General features: G+C 36.4%; 1 protein-coding gene across 1 annotated transcript; it reads left to right on the top strand.

The window, feature by feature from the left end:
• Positions 1 to 4,537: 4,537 nt before the first annotated feature.
• Positions 4,538 to 15,452, top strand: LOC141512137 (olfactory receptor-like protein DTMT). The gene is made up of 3 exons (XM_074221018.1): positions 4,538 to 4,567; positions 7,759 to 8,687; positions 15,374 to 15,452. Exons 1-3 carry the CDS (start codon positions 4,538 to 4,540, stop codon positions 15,450 to 15,452), a joined length of 1,038 nt encoding a protein of 345 aa, XP_074077119.1.
• Positions 15,453 to 16,052: the final 600 nt, after the last annotated feature.

Genomic DNA, 16,052 nt, shown 5'->3' on the forward strand with positions numbered 1-16,052 from the left:
TTCCAGTTGAGTAATTTTACTTTTCAGTGAGTTGCTTTCCTTTTCCAGTTGATGATTTTGCTTTTCAGTTGGTTATTTTCCTTTTCCAGTTGGTTGATTTTACTTTTTTGCTAAGTTGCATTCCTTTCTAGTTGGTCAAATTGATTTTGAGATGAATTGCATTCCCTTCCTAAGTATTCAGTTTTATTTATTGATGATTTACATTTTTTCCAGTTGGCTATTTTTATTTTTTAAAGGAGTTGATTTCTTTGGTCAATTTTTCATAATTTTCCTAATGGTTCTCATTTCTTTTTTTTCCATTTTTCTTCTTCTCTTCTTTGGTTTTTAACCCTTTTTTAAACCCTTTTATGAGGTTTTTGATTTAAGTCCAATTCATAAACTCCTTTGAGAATTCCCATGTAAGTAATTTGTCATTGCTTTCTTCTTCTGGGATAGCAGTTTTATCTCTATCTGAATAGTAGCTTTCTATGGTTAGCACCATTTTTGTGTTTTTGCCCTTTCTGATTGCTGAGTTCTGCTCATAGAGTATAGGAAGTATAGGTGCGAACTTTTTGTGCTGGGACTAGGGTCTGATCCTGGTTTATTGCTTGCCAAGAAATTGCCTTTGCAGCCCAGGTATTGCCTATGCAGAGGTTTGCTTGTTATTTTATATCCAAGCTCAACCTATGCAGTTCCTAACCCAATCCTGTCATTGCCCCAGTGATCCCAAGGTTCAGACTTTCTCTGAAGATGGGACCCTCCCCTGCTGGCTTGCTTCTAGCTGCCAGGACCTGGGTTGTTGTCCAGCTTCTAAGACCAGGGCTGCCCTGTGGATAGAAGCCTCCCATTGGCTTTCCTACTCTCTTGCTAGCTGAGCTTTACTTCCCCTTTCCCCCAGACAGACCTTGACTGAAGATCCTCTATGATGCTGAAAACTTGTTAGAATCTTTCTTTTTTTTTGATGGGATCTATAGCTTTAATATCTGTACAAAGTCTTCATTTTTCTCTGATTTATTTTAAAGAATATTGTTGTAAAAGTAGTTGGGAAGGGGTGGCTAGGTGGCACAGTGGATAGAGCATGACCCTAGAGTCAGGAGGACCTAAGTTCAAATCCAGCCTCAGACACTTAATAATACCTAGTTGTGTGACCTTGGGCAAGCCACTTAACCCCATTGCCTTGCAAAAACCTAAAAAAAAAGCAATTGCGAAATAGGATATAAGTTAAGCTAGAGGACTACAAACTCCCTTTTGAATTTTAAACTCCATGATTCTGTGGTTCTATGATTCTGAAAAAGTTTATCTGGACATTAAGCTATTTAGTCATATATTTACTCAACACTTTCTACTTAATTAACAAGATTAAGGCAATCTGATATGAATTACTACCTTATGTTTCTCAAATTATCTTTTTATATATTTTTCTTTTTTTTCTTCTAGTTTCAACTAATTAAATTGCCCATCCAAATATGCACTTAATCACATCCCCTCTGACCCCTTCAGTCTTATTCAATCCTCTTCCTCCTTCTCTTTCCTCTCCTTCTCCTTCTTCTTGTTTTTCTTCTATTCTCTCTCTCGACTCCTCCATCTTTCTCCATCTGTCTGTCTGCTTGTCTTTCTTTGTATCTCTCTCTGTCTCTCTCTCTGTCATTCCCTTCCAATATATTCTCAAACTAACTCTTTATTTTGGTTACTGGTTCCTCATTTGTGGTTCTGACTGTTTTTTTGAATTATTATTAAACTTTTCCCATATGAACATCTAATCTGCCCCAGTAGAATATAAGATCCTTTAGAATGGGATTTCTTAACTTCTTTGGTGTCCTAAACCACCTGGTGAAACATATGGACCCCTGCTCAGAATTACATATAATAAAATGCCTATGATAACAAAGGAAACTAATTATATTGAAATACATTATCAATATTTTTAAAAGTTCATGGACCTTGCTTAAAATTCCTACATTAGAATGGTAATAACCACAATAGTTCACATTCATAGGCTGCTTTACTGTTTGTAAAGTGATTTATATATCTTAATTCCTCTGATCCTCACACCAAGCCTGCAGAGTAGATGCTGTTATCAATCCCATCTTCGGGATGAGGAGACAAGCTAAGAAAGATTAAGTGACTTGTCCAGGGTCACACTGCTAGTCAGTGACTAAGTCGAGATTTAACTCAGGCCTTTCTGTCACCAATTCTAGGGCTCTATTCACTGCACCAAAAAGACAATCACCACCATTAATAAAGAGCATTAATATATTAATCTATGGTTCCAAAGTACTTTTGTATCATTGTTCCTTTGAATCTTCATAATAACCCTATAAGATATACAAGTATTACTAATACTTTTTTATAGATTAAAGAACTATGCTTCAAGGATCAGAAGCAATTTTCCCAAGATCACATAGCTAATAACCAGCAGGAAGGGGGTAGCAGGTCTTCTCCCTCAAATTAGTCAATGAGTAGGTATGCCAACTATATGTCATATACTGATCTAGCATTTATCATGCAAGTATATTTTCATTTGAGATTTCAACTAAATAATTCTCTAAGTCAGGTCAAAAGAATTAAGATTACACAGGAGAGCCATTCTATTCAGGCTGGAATCCATCCAGACCATCCAATCCATCCAGTATTTTATTTTCCACCCTCTAAAGTAAACTGGAGTCAGTCATCTTGCCACTATACACAATGTCAATGGGATTAAGTACACAGACAGAATGCATGGTACCATGAAAATATCACAAGACTGGGACCTTAGAGCCCTAGATTCTTGAACTTATTTAACCACTTACTCACTGTATTACCCTGATCAAGTCTTTTTCCTTTTTGGGAGGGATAGGAGTTGCTATTTCCTAAACTGTAAAAGTTATTAGACTAGATCCCTGTGCAAAGATTCCTTCCAGTTCAAAGTATTTTATGAAACTATGAAAAGAAACAGACAGAGAGAGAATTAAAGTGGGATAAAACAGAGAGAGAGAGAGAGAGAGATAAGTGGGATAAGACAAGGAAGTACTTTTTTTCATCCTTATTATCAACTGACTACCTTGTGTCTATGACTAAGTTATTAGAAAAAAATCAGGAAAATCAAAAGCAATGATCCAGACACAGCCAGTCAATATGAATGAATACATTGCCATACAAGCATGAGACTTTCTTTCATGCTGACATTATAGCTACATTGACCCAATAATCATTTCTCAATTTCTCTCTTAACATCCAAACATTTGGACCTGAACCAATTACTGAAATAGAATTCCACAACTCTACCTATGGAAATACAATTTTTTTTCAATTCAAAGTTTAGGTGACACCTTCTCTTTGAAGCAACAAAACCCTACTGAATCTCCCTTCTTAATTTGACCACTTCTATGCATTTAAGGCATTCTATTGGGCATTCTTTGAGTGTCTTTTTCAATATACCTTGCTATATAGTATATTTCCAGAGAAAAGGCAATATATCACTTTTCATTTTATTTCTGCAGCCTAGATCAGCAAATCATTATGTTAAATATATATATATATATATATACATATATGTTAAATTTTACTGAATTGCTAGCATGCCTTTGAAGACAACAGAAAGAGAAGAATATATAATTTCTGTTCATGAGGATCTCATAGACTGACAAGGACAGAAAACTCAAAAACATAAGACTGTCAGGAAACTGTCTCTGTACGGACATGATTTCCTGTGCCATAAAACTTGATATACCACTTACAGTCCATCCTTCCCACTTCTCTCCCACAAGTCACTTTGGGCTTCTATTGGTGAGTTTTCACTCTATCTTGCCCTGATCTCAGGCCCTCCCAAGTGGCTTTCTCCAGACCATAGCCCAGATTAAAATTCCTCCCATATTTCCATCCCTCTCCTTTCTAACTCTCTCTCTGAAAACAAAATCAATGTACATATCTATCTTACAATTTCAATCACCATTCCTCCAGATTTTCCCATCAAAAGCCTTTCTTCCTTCCTTGCCACCACTCCCCATATAATGTCTTCCCCCATTAAAATGCAAGCTCCTTAAAGGAAGGAATGATTTTATTTGCTTGTATTTTGCAACCTCTGTTCCTAGCAAATTGTTTGGGACATAGCATTCAATAAGTACTTTTACATTCATTTATGAATGAATGATCCAGGTCTATAATGTATAGGTCAGATAAAAAATAGCATAACAGGGTAAAAGGTGAGCCAAATTAGAATGGACTGAAGTAGAATTAGAACATATCCTGAGTCCTAAAGAATGATTAGGTGTATAAACATTTGTACAAACAACTAATATGTCCCAGAGAGATCCACCTAGTAAGGGAAAGAATGAGGGAACCTGGACACATAAACATCCCCATGTTGATTACTAACAAGTTTCTTGGGGAGCAAAGGTCTCTAGTGACTGTGATATGGAAGAAGGACAGTGAGTGTCAGAGGAGAGAGAGAGAGAGAGAGAGAGAGAGAGAGAGAGAGAGAGAGAGAGAGAGAGAGAGAGAGAGAGAGAGAGAGAACTAGCTGAATCCTACATTGAGGAGAGTCAAGAATGCTTCAAGAAAGCAGGAAAGAAGAGCAATGGCCTGGAACTCCACTCAAGATAGCCAGGTGAGCTAACGGGGAGCTTGGAAGAGATGAAAAGTCTGCATTCCAATTGTCAAAAGTGGTGACCTATGATCCCAATGCAAGATAATCTTTTCTCAAGGAGACATGTTTCTTTAAAAAAAAAACTTTAAGTGACTCAGTATTGCAATACTCTGAGATAAAGACAAGCTTTACCTTAGTATAGGAACTCATGTGATTCCAACTTATCTTTTACGATTTGTTTTCATTATTGCCCTTTCCTCAAACTGGTTCAGCCAAACTGGTCTACTAGCTGATCTCCAAATTCAACATTTTCTGACTCCCTTAAAAGCTCATGAACCATCTCCTTCACCTCATCCATACTGTGTGAGAAAAGTACTCTATCTAATCTTCACCTTATTGAATCCCACTTTTCATTATTCAACTCAAAGGCCATTCCTCCAAGAAACCTTCCAGGCTACTTAAATCCCAATGCTGGTATTCCCTCACTTCTCAGATTACTTTCTAATATATCTCCAGGCATAGTGCAGAATACAATCTCAAATCAAAGGATTATTTTCTTTTCCCCTTTATATTCTCAAGTGCTAGCATCATCTATACACATTACAGGTATTAAATTAAAACAATTGTTGAAGTGATTTGAAATTTTCTTCTGAATAAAATTGATCATCCTAAGGGACTGGATGACATTCTTTTACTCTGACTGACATTTTCTCAGACTTCTCCTCTCTTTCTCATAATTCAGCTTTAGACTTCAATAAAGAATGCAGGTTGGATGACAGAAAAAGGTAAGGTTGGAGAAAGAAATGAGTGCTGTGCTCTAGGTCCCTAGCTATAGCATCCCAATGAAGAGAGTCATATCAGATGGAATTCAAAAAAATTAAAGAAAAACAAATACCATGTTTCATCACAGATCACTCACTAATACTGTAAGCTTTTGAGTTTTCTAATATCTCACAAGTCAATTCAGTCATAGAACTGAAATTCAATAACCAAAGTGTACATTAGAAAACTGCTGGCTGTCCTTGATGTGGTTGTTGTTTCAGTTATGTCTTACTTTTCCTGACCTCATTTGGGGTTATCTTGGTAAAAATACTGGAATGGTTTGCCATTTCCTTCTTTGTCACTATGAGCAAAGAAGAATTGCAGAAGTACAAAAGAAAGAGACATCTCCGTTCCAAATGATCAGATGAATTATTTGTGCCCAATCTATATGGTAGAATCTTCCTAGCTTGTAGTGGTCTGATCTGCCACAGTCAGACACACTGTACCTTGACCCCAGTATAGTTCTGTCATTTGATCCTCTTCAGGAACCAAGAACAACACCCCATCTCTAGCTCATTATGCAGTTGAGGTAATTGAGACAAATGGGGGACTTGATCAAGGTCACACAGCTAGAAAGGCTAGATTTGAGGTTAGATTTAAACTGAGGTCTTACTGACTCCAGCCCAGTGCTCCATCCACTGCACCACCTCACTTCCCTTGCCCTTGATGAGTTCAAACTTAATTATGGAACAGGGTATAGAAACCTTATCATATCCTTGGGATATGATAACTAAGCTACTTCCCAAAGGAAATCCTGTGGCAGATCTACATTATTAACTCTATTAGCTATTGCATTGATAGGGATGGTTTTTGAGCACTTATTAATTGGAAGTCAAGTTTGACTGGACTTTGAATGCTAAGAAAATGTGCTAGGTAACAAGTTCAGTTTGAAGATTTTAAAGTAACAGATGCTGATCAAAACAGATCATCATCACAAGACCTCATAGCTGTAAGATGGTTAATTGGAAGATGAGCACCTGAAATTCTTAAAAGTCATGTAATCATTGACCCAGAAGAAGAATACACTCTAAAGCAATCCTAATTGGTATCCATTCAACCTTAATTTGAACACTCAAAGTGCCAGTACCTCACTGCATAACAAAGTAATTTGTTCCATTTATCAGCTGAGAACAGACAAATTCAAACCTGGTCAAATCCAACTCAACCACTTATTCACAAATCTCTGAGACTCCATTTTCTCTCTTAAAAAAAAAGGATTGATTGTTAAGGTTCCTTCCAACTATGTAATTGTAGACAGGAGGAATGTGTAGTTATTAAAAATTATAGTTTGATTTTCTTTCATTTTTATTTTATTTTTTCCAATTTTTCCAATAGTTTTCAACATTTATTTTCTGTAAGATTTTGAGTCCACAATTTTCAACCTTCCTCCCTTTACTCCACCTATGTCAATTAGTAATCTGAGAAAGGTTATATGGGTACAGTTGTGTTTAATATATTTCCATATTAGTCATATTGAGAAAGAAAAATCAGAACTAAAGAGGGAAAAGTCATAAGATAAAAAAACATAAAATCGATTTTAAAAAGTTAAAATAGTATGCTTTGGTCTTCATTCATACTCCATAGTTCTTTCTCTTGATGTGGATTCCATTTTCCATCACAATTCTCTTGGAACTCTCTTTGATCATTGAACTACTGAGAACTAAGTCTATCATAGCTTATCATCAGACAATTTTACTATTAATGTGTAAAAGGTTCTCCTTTTCCTGGTCATTTCACTCGGCATCAGTGAACTTTCCAGGTTTTTCTAAAATCCACCTGCTTATGATTTTTTACAGAACAATAGCATTCCAAGGGCAGCCAGGTGACACAGTGGATAGATCACCAGCCCTGGAGTCAGTAGTACATGAGCTCAAATCCGACCTCAGATACTTAATAATTACTGGCTGTGTGACCTTGGGCAAGTCACTTAATCCCATTGCCTTGCAAAAAAAGCACAATAGTATTCCATTACATGCATATACCACAAATTCTTGTTTCAACCATTCTCCAATTGATGGGCATTGCCTCAATTTCCAATTCTTTGTTACCACAGAAAGAACTGCTACAAATATTTTTATATATGGGGGATTTTTTTCCCTTTTCATGATCTCTGAGAATCAGATTTAGTAGTGGTATTGCTAGATCAAAGGATATATATACCTTTTATAGCCCTATAGGCAGAGTTCCAAATTGTTCTCTAGAATGATTGGATCAGTTCACAACTTCACCAACAGTACATAGTGTCCCAGTGTTCTTACAACTCCTCCAAGAGTTACATTTTCCTTCTTTGTCATATTGACCAATCTGATAGGTATGAGATGGTATTTCTAAGTTAATTTGCATTTCTCTATTGATTTTTCTTTTAATGAATGAATATTGTTTTCTTTTAGATGAAGGAAGCTGATGATACAAAGGGGAACCAAACTATTGTTTCCGAATTCCTTCTCCTGGGCCTGCCTATCCAACCAGAACTAAAGGCTCCTTTCTTTGCCCTCTTCCTGGCCATGTACCTTATTACAGTCCTTGGAAATATGCTCATCATCCTCTTGATCTATGTGGATTCCCGTGTACACACACCCATGTATCTGTTCCTCAGTAACCTGTCCTTCTCTGACACATGCTTCTCTTCTGTGACCATCCCCAAACTGCTGGTAAACATGCAGAGCCCAAAATCAGCCATCTCTTACTCTGACTGCCTGGCCCAATTGTACTTCTTCCTTTTATTTGCAGATGTGGAGAGCTTTCTGCTGGTAGCCATGGCCTATGATCGCTATGTGGCCATCTGCTACCCACTGCACTACACAGTCATGATGAGCCCTAAGCTTTGTGGTTCCCTTCTAGCATTGTCCTGGGTCTTGACTTTCTCCATCTCCTTACTGCATATCCTCCTGGTGTCCCAGGTAGAATTTTGTGCCAACAACATAATCCCCCATTTCTTCTGTGACATGTCTGCACTGTTGAAACTGGCTTGTTCAGACATCCACATCAATGAGCTCATGATCTTTATCTTTGGGGGGCTTGTTCTTGTGGTACCATTCCTGTTAATTGTTGCATCTTATGCCCGTATCCTCTCTTCTATCCTTAAGGTGCCCTCTATTAGGGGCATACATAAAGCATTTTCTACCTGTGGCTCCCACCTCTCAGTGGTCTCTCTCTTCTATGGGACAATCATTGGCCTCTACTTGTGCCCTTCAGCCAACAACTCTACAATAAAGGAGACAGTTATGTCAATCATGTACACAGTGGTAACACCAATGTTGAACCCCTTCATCTACAGTCTGAGGAATCAAGACATGAAAGGGGCCTTCAAGAAACTTCTGGAAGGAAGAAAACTTTCCTTCTCCCTATGACTGTGATGCTAAGGATACTAATACAATTCTTTACAATAACAGTTAGAATGCATTTTATAATAATAATATATGAACATAACTAATGTGTAAATATGTTTATATGATTGCACACGTACAACTTATATCATATTGTTTGCCATATTGCGGAATGGAAATGGTATGGAGGGAGGGAGAAAAAATTTGAAACTCAAAATTTTATTTAAAAATGAATGTTGAAAATTATCTTTATGTGTAATTAGAAAAAGGAAAATATTAATTTCCAAAAATAAAGAAAAATATAAAAATATTAATAACAATATTGTGGAGAGTAGAAAAATATCCTACATCGTCTCCTTGCTTCCATTTCCTCCTATTCATTTCCATCTATCCTGTAGTACCACAGGATAATTCCCCTTTCATACACCCATCTCCTACTCAAAAACTATTCAGTCCTCTAAGGCTGACTTTTCTGACTTCTCCCCCCCTGCTCCTCTACATATAATCTGTACTATAACTGGACTAGTCTCATCAGCTTTCCTATTGCTGTGTTTACTATTACCTACTTTCCCAGACGGAGTGCTCTCCTTTTCTTTTCTCAACATTCTCTGCCCTTTAAAGTCCAGTTCAAATTCCCCTTTATCAATATATTTTTAATGATTTTAAAAGATTAAATGCATAGTAAATATTAGATCTTCTATTAGACAAAGCTCCCTTACATTCACTCAACCATCCTGAATGAAATGATTTATCCCTCCTCCAAATTCTTAAATCACTAAATTATCTAATTTAGCAATTCTTTATAAATAAATTTAATAATCCTTTTTGATACAATAATAATCCCACATCAATATGAAAATAATTATGGATTTGAAGGGAGAGGAGGGAATTCTTAATTAAAACAGTATAATTTAAACATTATTATTCAACTTGCTCAAGACAACTCTAATATCATAAGTTTCAAATAAATTCCTTCTCCCCATTGGTTGAGGGAATTTCCACATCAGGAATTCCCCCATACCATGGAATCATGGAACTAAATTATACTTAAAAGAATATAATAAAAGAGCATTTTAAAATGAAATGTTCTAGGTAGAATTCAATGCCTCAGTCTTTTTAACTAAACTATCAAAAAATTCATGATTTATTTTATTTTTTATTTTATTTTTTAGGTTTTTGCTAGGCAGTGGGGTTAAGTGGCTTGCCCAAAGGCCACACAGTTAGGTACTTATTAAGTGTCTGAGCCCGCATTTGAACCCAGGTACTCCTGACTCCAGGGGCGGTGCTTTATTCACTGCGCCACTTAGCGGCCCCCATGATTTATTTTAAATAACATTGTTGTAAAGGCGATTAGAAAGTAGGATAAAGGTTAAGCTAGTGAACTACTAATCTCGCTTTTGAATTTGAAACTCCAGGATTTAGTGGTTCTATGATTCTGACAGTTTATCCAGACTCTAAGTTGTTTAGGAATGTTTTTACTCAACACCTTTAATTTAATTAATATTAAGGCCATCTGATTTTAATTTCTCCCTATGTATCTCAAATTATCTTCTTATATTTTCTTCTTTCTTTCCTTCTAATCTCAACTAATGAAGTTACCCAATTCAAATGTGGACTTTATATCCCATCCCCTCTGACTTCTTCAGTCCTGCTCAATCTATTTTTTTCTTGTTCTCATCCTCCCCTCTCCTCCCCCTCCCCTCTCTCCCTTCCCTTCCTCCTCTTCCTCCTCCTCCTCCTTCTTCTTCTCCTCTCCAATATCTCCCTATATTGACACTTTTTTTGTTTTTGTGGTTTTGAATGTTTCTTTGAATACTTAGCATCTTATCAATGTTTCTTTAAAACAAGACTTGTTAACTTTTTAGGTGTCCTGAACTCCCTGAACTACTTGGTGAATGAAGCCTATCGACTGCTATGAACTGCTGCTCAGAATTACATTGTGAAGTTCATAAAATAAAATACCTAAAATAACAAAAGAAATAAATTACATTGAAACACAATTATTAGAAATTTTTTCAATGCATGAACTTCAGATTTTAAAATCCTACTTTAAAATGGCAGCTCACATTTATAGAGTGCACTACTATTTAGAAAGTGCTTTATATATATATATGTATATATATATATATATATATATATATTAATCCATTTGATTCTCACAACCACGTTGTGAGATAGGTGCTATTATCACTTCCAGGGGGCAACCCTATAGATAGTGCTGTGGATAGAGCATGGTCTTGGATTCAGGAGAATGAGAGTTCAAATCCAACTCAGACACCTGAGTTGTGTGACCTCAGGCAAGTCACTTAACTCTGATTGCCTAGTATCCAGGGCCATCTCCAGTTGTCCTGATTCATATCTGGCCACTGGATCCAAATGGTTCTAGAGGAGAAAATGAAACGGGTGACTTAGCACAGCACTCCCTCATTCAAATCAAATTCATGTACTTGTCATGGCATCTCTGATGTCATGGTCTTCTTCGAGAATGAAGGACAAATTCCATTTATCACTTCCATCTTACAGATGAGGAAACTGGTGTTGAGAGGTTAAGTGACTTGTGAAGGGTCACATTGCTATTCAATGACTAAATCAAGATAACTACTCTGATCTTTCTGACTCCAACTTCAGGGCTCTTTTTGCTACACTAACAAGTCAATCACCAACATAGACAAATATATCACCCTATGGTAACAAAGCACTTTTGCATCATTGTTCCTTTGAATCTTCACAACAACACTGTAGAGTAAATAATCCAAGTATTGTTATCAGCCCTTTTTATAGATTAAAGAACCAAGATTCAATGATCAGAAATAATTTTCCCAATTAGTACCAGGGACAGGGACAGGGACAGGAGAAGCGGATAATTCTTCTTCACAGTGAATAAACATATGTGCCTACTATGTGCCAGACATGGTATTAGATTTATCATTTGGGGCGGCTAGGTGGCATAGTGGATAAAGCATCGGCCCTGGAGTCAGGAGTACCTGGGTTCAAATGTGGTCTCAGACACTTAATAATGACCTAGCTATGTGGCCTTGGGCAAGCCACTTAACCCCATTTGCCTTACAAAAAATCCTAAAAAAAAAAAAAAAGATTTATAATGCAAGTTAGTTCTGAGATTTCAACTTAACAATTCTCTAAGTCAGGTCAAAAGAACTAAGTTTACATGGGGGAGTCATTCTTTTTAGTTTGGAATTCATCCAGCATTTTATTTTCTACCTTCTAAAGTAAATTGGAGGGGCGGCTAGGTGGCACAGTGAATAGAGCACTGGCCTTGGAGTCAGGAGTACCTGGGTTCAAATCTGACCTCAGACACTTAATAATTACCTAGCCATGTGGCCTTGGGCAAGCCACTTAGCCCCATTGCCTTGAAAAATCTAAAAAATAAATAAATAAATAAAGTAAATTGGAGTCATCTTGCCTTTACACACAAATGTTGAGCCAAAAGGAATTAAATAGACAGACAGAATTCATGGTCCCTTGAAAACACCACAAGAACTGGCACCTTGGAGTCCTAGATTCTTGTACTAATTTAACTACATGCTCACTGTAGAACCTTGATCAAGTCTTGTCCCCTTTCGGGAGGACAGCGTTGCTATTTCCTATATCATAAAAGTAATTAGATTAGATCTCTCTGTAAAGGTTCCTTCCAGCTCAAAGAATTTTACAAATATATTAAAAGAAACAGATACACAGAGAGATATTTAAAGAAGGATAAGACAAGGAAGTATTTTTTCTTCCTTAATATCAACTGAGTACCTTGTAACTCTAGAGAAATCAGAATTAATGATCAAGGCAATCCAAGTCACTGTGAAGGGGTACATTGCCAGAAAGAGCTTGGAGAGATCTGTTGCTGAGGGCTCTAGTTTCTAGGACTGGGGTAGGGAACATCTGAATGTGGGCTGTCAATCATTTGGTCTGGTGCAACCATGGCAACCACAGGCAGGATTTGAAATTCAATAAATCTAGAAGCTTTTTTAGGGGAGGAATAAATTAAACATTTGACCAAATATAGTAGGCTAATTTTTAAATTGATAACTTTGTATGGTCCACAAATGATGTTATAAATATCCAAATGGTTCTTATGGAAAAAAAGTTTCCACATCCCATTCTAGAAGAAACTGAGAAACACCAAAATACCTATATAGTTTCCCTAGGCCTTGTCTCCAACTGCATCAAGCAGCTATAATATGGGAGACCTCTGAAACAAAGGAATAGAGGGCTTATCTCAGAGCAAATTATCAGTAATTGCTTTGGGAATGAATGAAACAAATGAATACATATGAGAATGAATTTAAAAATTAAGAATGCATAATAAATTATGAAGGATTTCTGGTTTTATAAATAGATGAATGTATAGCAAGCACCTCTGGGAATGCTAAAGAGATGTGGACACCTGCTGGTCAGACTGGAACTCTCCCAGGGTTCCTCTGCTTGGTCCTTAAAAAGTAAAGATTTACACCACCTGAATCAGTCAGTGTCAGTGATCAACTATTCTTCCTACCATGGCGGAAAGAAACATTCCCAGAAATGTGGATGGAGATTGGAAATCAGTGCAAGCACAGCAGACAGTGGCTTAGGGGTGAGAGTAGGTATAAATGGTAGAGAACAGATGTGATAAGTAGCTCATGACTTAAGATACTGAAAACTAATTCATTCAACAAAGAACAAATACCTAGAGCTAAAAGTAATGAACTAGTAAGATGTTGCTGTTTTATATTTGGGAAAATAGATTTCTAGTAAGTTGAGGCAATTTTACCAGTGTCACAAAGGAGAATAGCCAAGATTGAAAGCAAAGTTTTGATTCAGATGAAACACTCATTCCCCTAAAACATGAGCTGTCTTTAATGTTTCATATTTCTCTTAAAAGAATCCTTCAGTTTGGGGAGCTTAGCCCTTTAGATGTCTTCTCTCATTATGTTCTCCCTTAGTTTCATTTATTTATTGCCTCCACAACGATTTCTCTTAAATTTGTGTCTCCATCCATGACAGCCTCACTAAAAACAATCCAATTTCACATTGTCAAAAGTCTGCTGAAATGTGAACCTTGATGTTACTCCCCATCCCCACTGAAATCAGTCTTACAATTCAATATGTCCAAAACTGAACCAATTATCTATGCCTCTAAACAGTCCCTTATTCTGTCCTCCTCCTTAACTCTATTGAGAGTAACAGCATTTTCAAAGTCATCTGACCTTGAAATTATGGAATCCTTTTTCCCTTCCTTTGTGCCCAACATCTAACCAATTGCTAAGTTCTATTGATTTTACTTCTGTAATAACCCATTCATTCACATTATTCCATTCCTTATATAACTATTCTAGTTCTTACCCTCATTACCTCTTAGCTATACTCTCTGTCAGGAAGATTCCCAACACCTTTTCTACCTGTGGCTCCCACCTCTCAGTATCTCTATTCTATGGGACAATTATTATGTTCTTCCACAAACTCCATAGTCCAGGAGTCAGTCATGTCAGTCATGCACACTATGGTAACACCAATACTTTCATATATAGTTGAAGAAATAAATTCATGAAAGGGGCCTTCAAGAAATTCTTGGCAGAAAGAAAACTCCCCTTCTCCCTAGAACTATGATACCAAAGTTTGTTGTACTTTTTAATATTTTAATTATTTGTTTTTCCAGCTATCTGAAATGGTACTTTTTTGCAAGGTTTTGAGTTTTGTATTTTTCTCCCTCCCCCTCTTCCCTCACCCCTCCCTCTTACAGAAAGCAATCTGATATAGGCTTTTCATTTATAACCATGCCAAACAATAGATTCATATTGATCATGTTGTGTAGCATATTTTTAAATAGAAATAAGAATACATGGTATAATAACAATGTGGAGAGTATAAAATAGCCTTTTTGATCACATTGCTTTGATCACAATTTTTACTGATTCCTTTTCCATGCATCCTGCATAGCAAGTTACTCCTTCTCAACGATATCTTTTATTCTATCTCTCCCAATCTTCCCAGCCCTAAATAATTTTTCCTGCCTCATCTCTCCCTACTGCCCTGCATTTAGGCTATACTCCAGCTGGTCTTCTCTAGTACACCACACTATCTCATCTGAAATTTGCTCTTTCCTATTTCAATTCACCCAGTTCTCAAAAGTTCAGTTCAAATTTTTCTTCCTTCATCCAATAAGCATTTATTAAATGTAAATTGTTGTTAGTGTGTGATTAGGTGGCAAAGTGACTAGAGTACTGGGTCTGAAGGCAAGAAGACTTATCTTCCTGAATTCAAATCTTTCCTCATTTAACTAGCTATGTAAGCCTGGATGGGTCAATTGACCTTATTTGCCTCCATTTCTCATTTGTAAAATAAACTGGAGAAGGTAATAGCAAATTATTCCTGTCTTTGCCAAGGTAGAATACCCCCCAAGTGGGAGTCATGACTGAAATTATTGAACAACAAAATGCTATTGCTAGACCTTTTATTAGACACTCACTTTTTAAAGTCTATAGGGATCATCTCTGCCTGAAGTGATCAATATATCTTCTGAGCTCCTAAAATTATTATTTCTATATCTCATTTAGCAATTTTTTATATTCAATCTTTTTTTAGGTTTTTTTTTTTTTTTGCAAGACAAATGGGGTTAAATGGCTTGCCCAAGGCCTCACAGCTAGGTAATTATTAAGTGTTTGAGATCAGATTTGAACCCAGGTACTCCTGACTCCAGGGCTGGTGCTTTATCCACTGCGCCACCTAGCTTCCCCAATTCTTTATATTCAATCTCTCCTCCTATGGCTTAGAACAATGCATTGACATTGCTAAGCTTTTCAAAGTCAATGTCCTATCTCACCCAGAGAGATTGAAATTTAGAAGAATGACCATTTCAATCACCGCCATCAATGACTAGCAATATGTCACTGAAAATTACATAGCACTTTTAGACTTATGTTCCATTTGATCTTCACAATGACTATGAGGTAAATAGTGAATTAAATGTTATTATCCTAATTTTCCAAAGTAACATTGAGAATCATATGAACTGATTTTCCCACAATTACACAGCTAGTAACCATCAAAACTAGGGCTTCACAGGAGTAGTCTCTCATAGTATACGTTTATATTATTAGCAAAGTTTTCCCTGAGACAGGAATATTATAATATTTTTTCTTTAGGGTAAGGAGGAATTGTTAGTATAAATATGATTCCTTAATATTCTAAACCCCAAATTTTTGTTACAGATTTATTTACATATTTGTGAAAGAAATTTCCAAATCAAGACTCTGACTTCACCTTTGAAATTACAGATGATGTTTTAAAAATACCAATAGGATAATAATTCTTTTTTAAAATTTTTCATAAATAATCTTTGCCTGCTAAGATTTTACAATAGCCTATTCTAA

This window comes from Macrotis lagotis, chromosome 1 (assembly GCF_037893015.1).
Source record: "Macrotis lagotis isolate mMagLag1 chromosome 1, bilby.v1.9.chrom.fasta, whole genome shotgun sequence".
NCBI classification, from domain to species: domain Eukaryota; kingdom Metazoa; phylum Chordata; class Mammalia; order Peramelemorphia; family Peramelidae; genus Macrotis; species Macrotis lagotis.

What these genes read in the sequence shown, in the direction of transcription:
- LOC141512137 (XM_074221018.1), top strand. Translation starts at nt 4,538, where the DNA reads ATGGCCTGGAACTCCACTCAAGATAGCCAG. An exon ending in ACTCCACTCAAGATAGCCAG is followed by an intron (nt 4,568 to 7,758) that starts GTGAGCTAACGG and finishes GTTTTCTTTTAG; the next exon opens with ATGAAGGAAGCTGATGATAC. An exon ending in GGGGCCTTCAAGAAACTTCT is followed by an intron (nt 8,688 to 15,373) that starts GGAAGGAAGAAA and finishes AGGTACTCCTGA; the next exon opens with CTCCAGGGCTGGTGCTTTAT.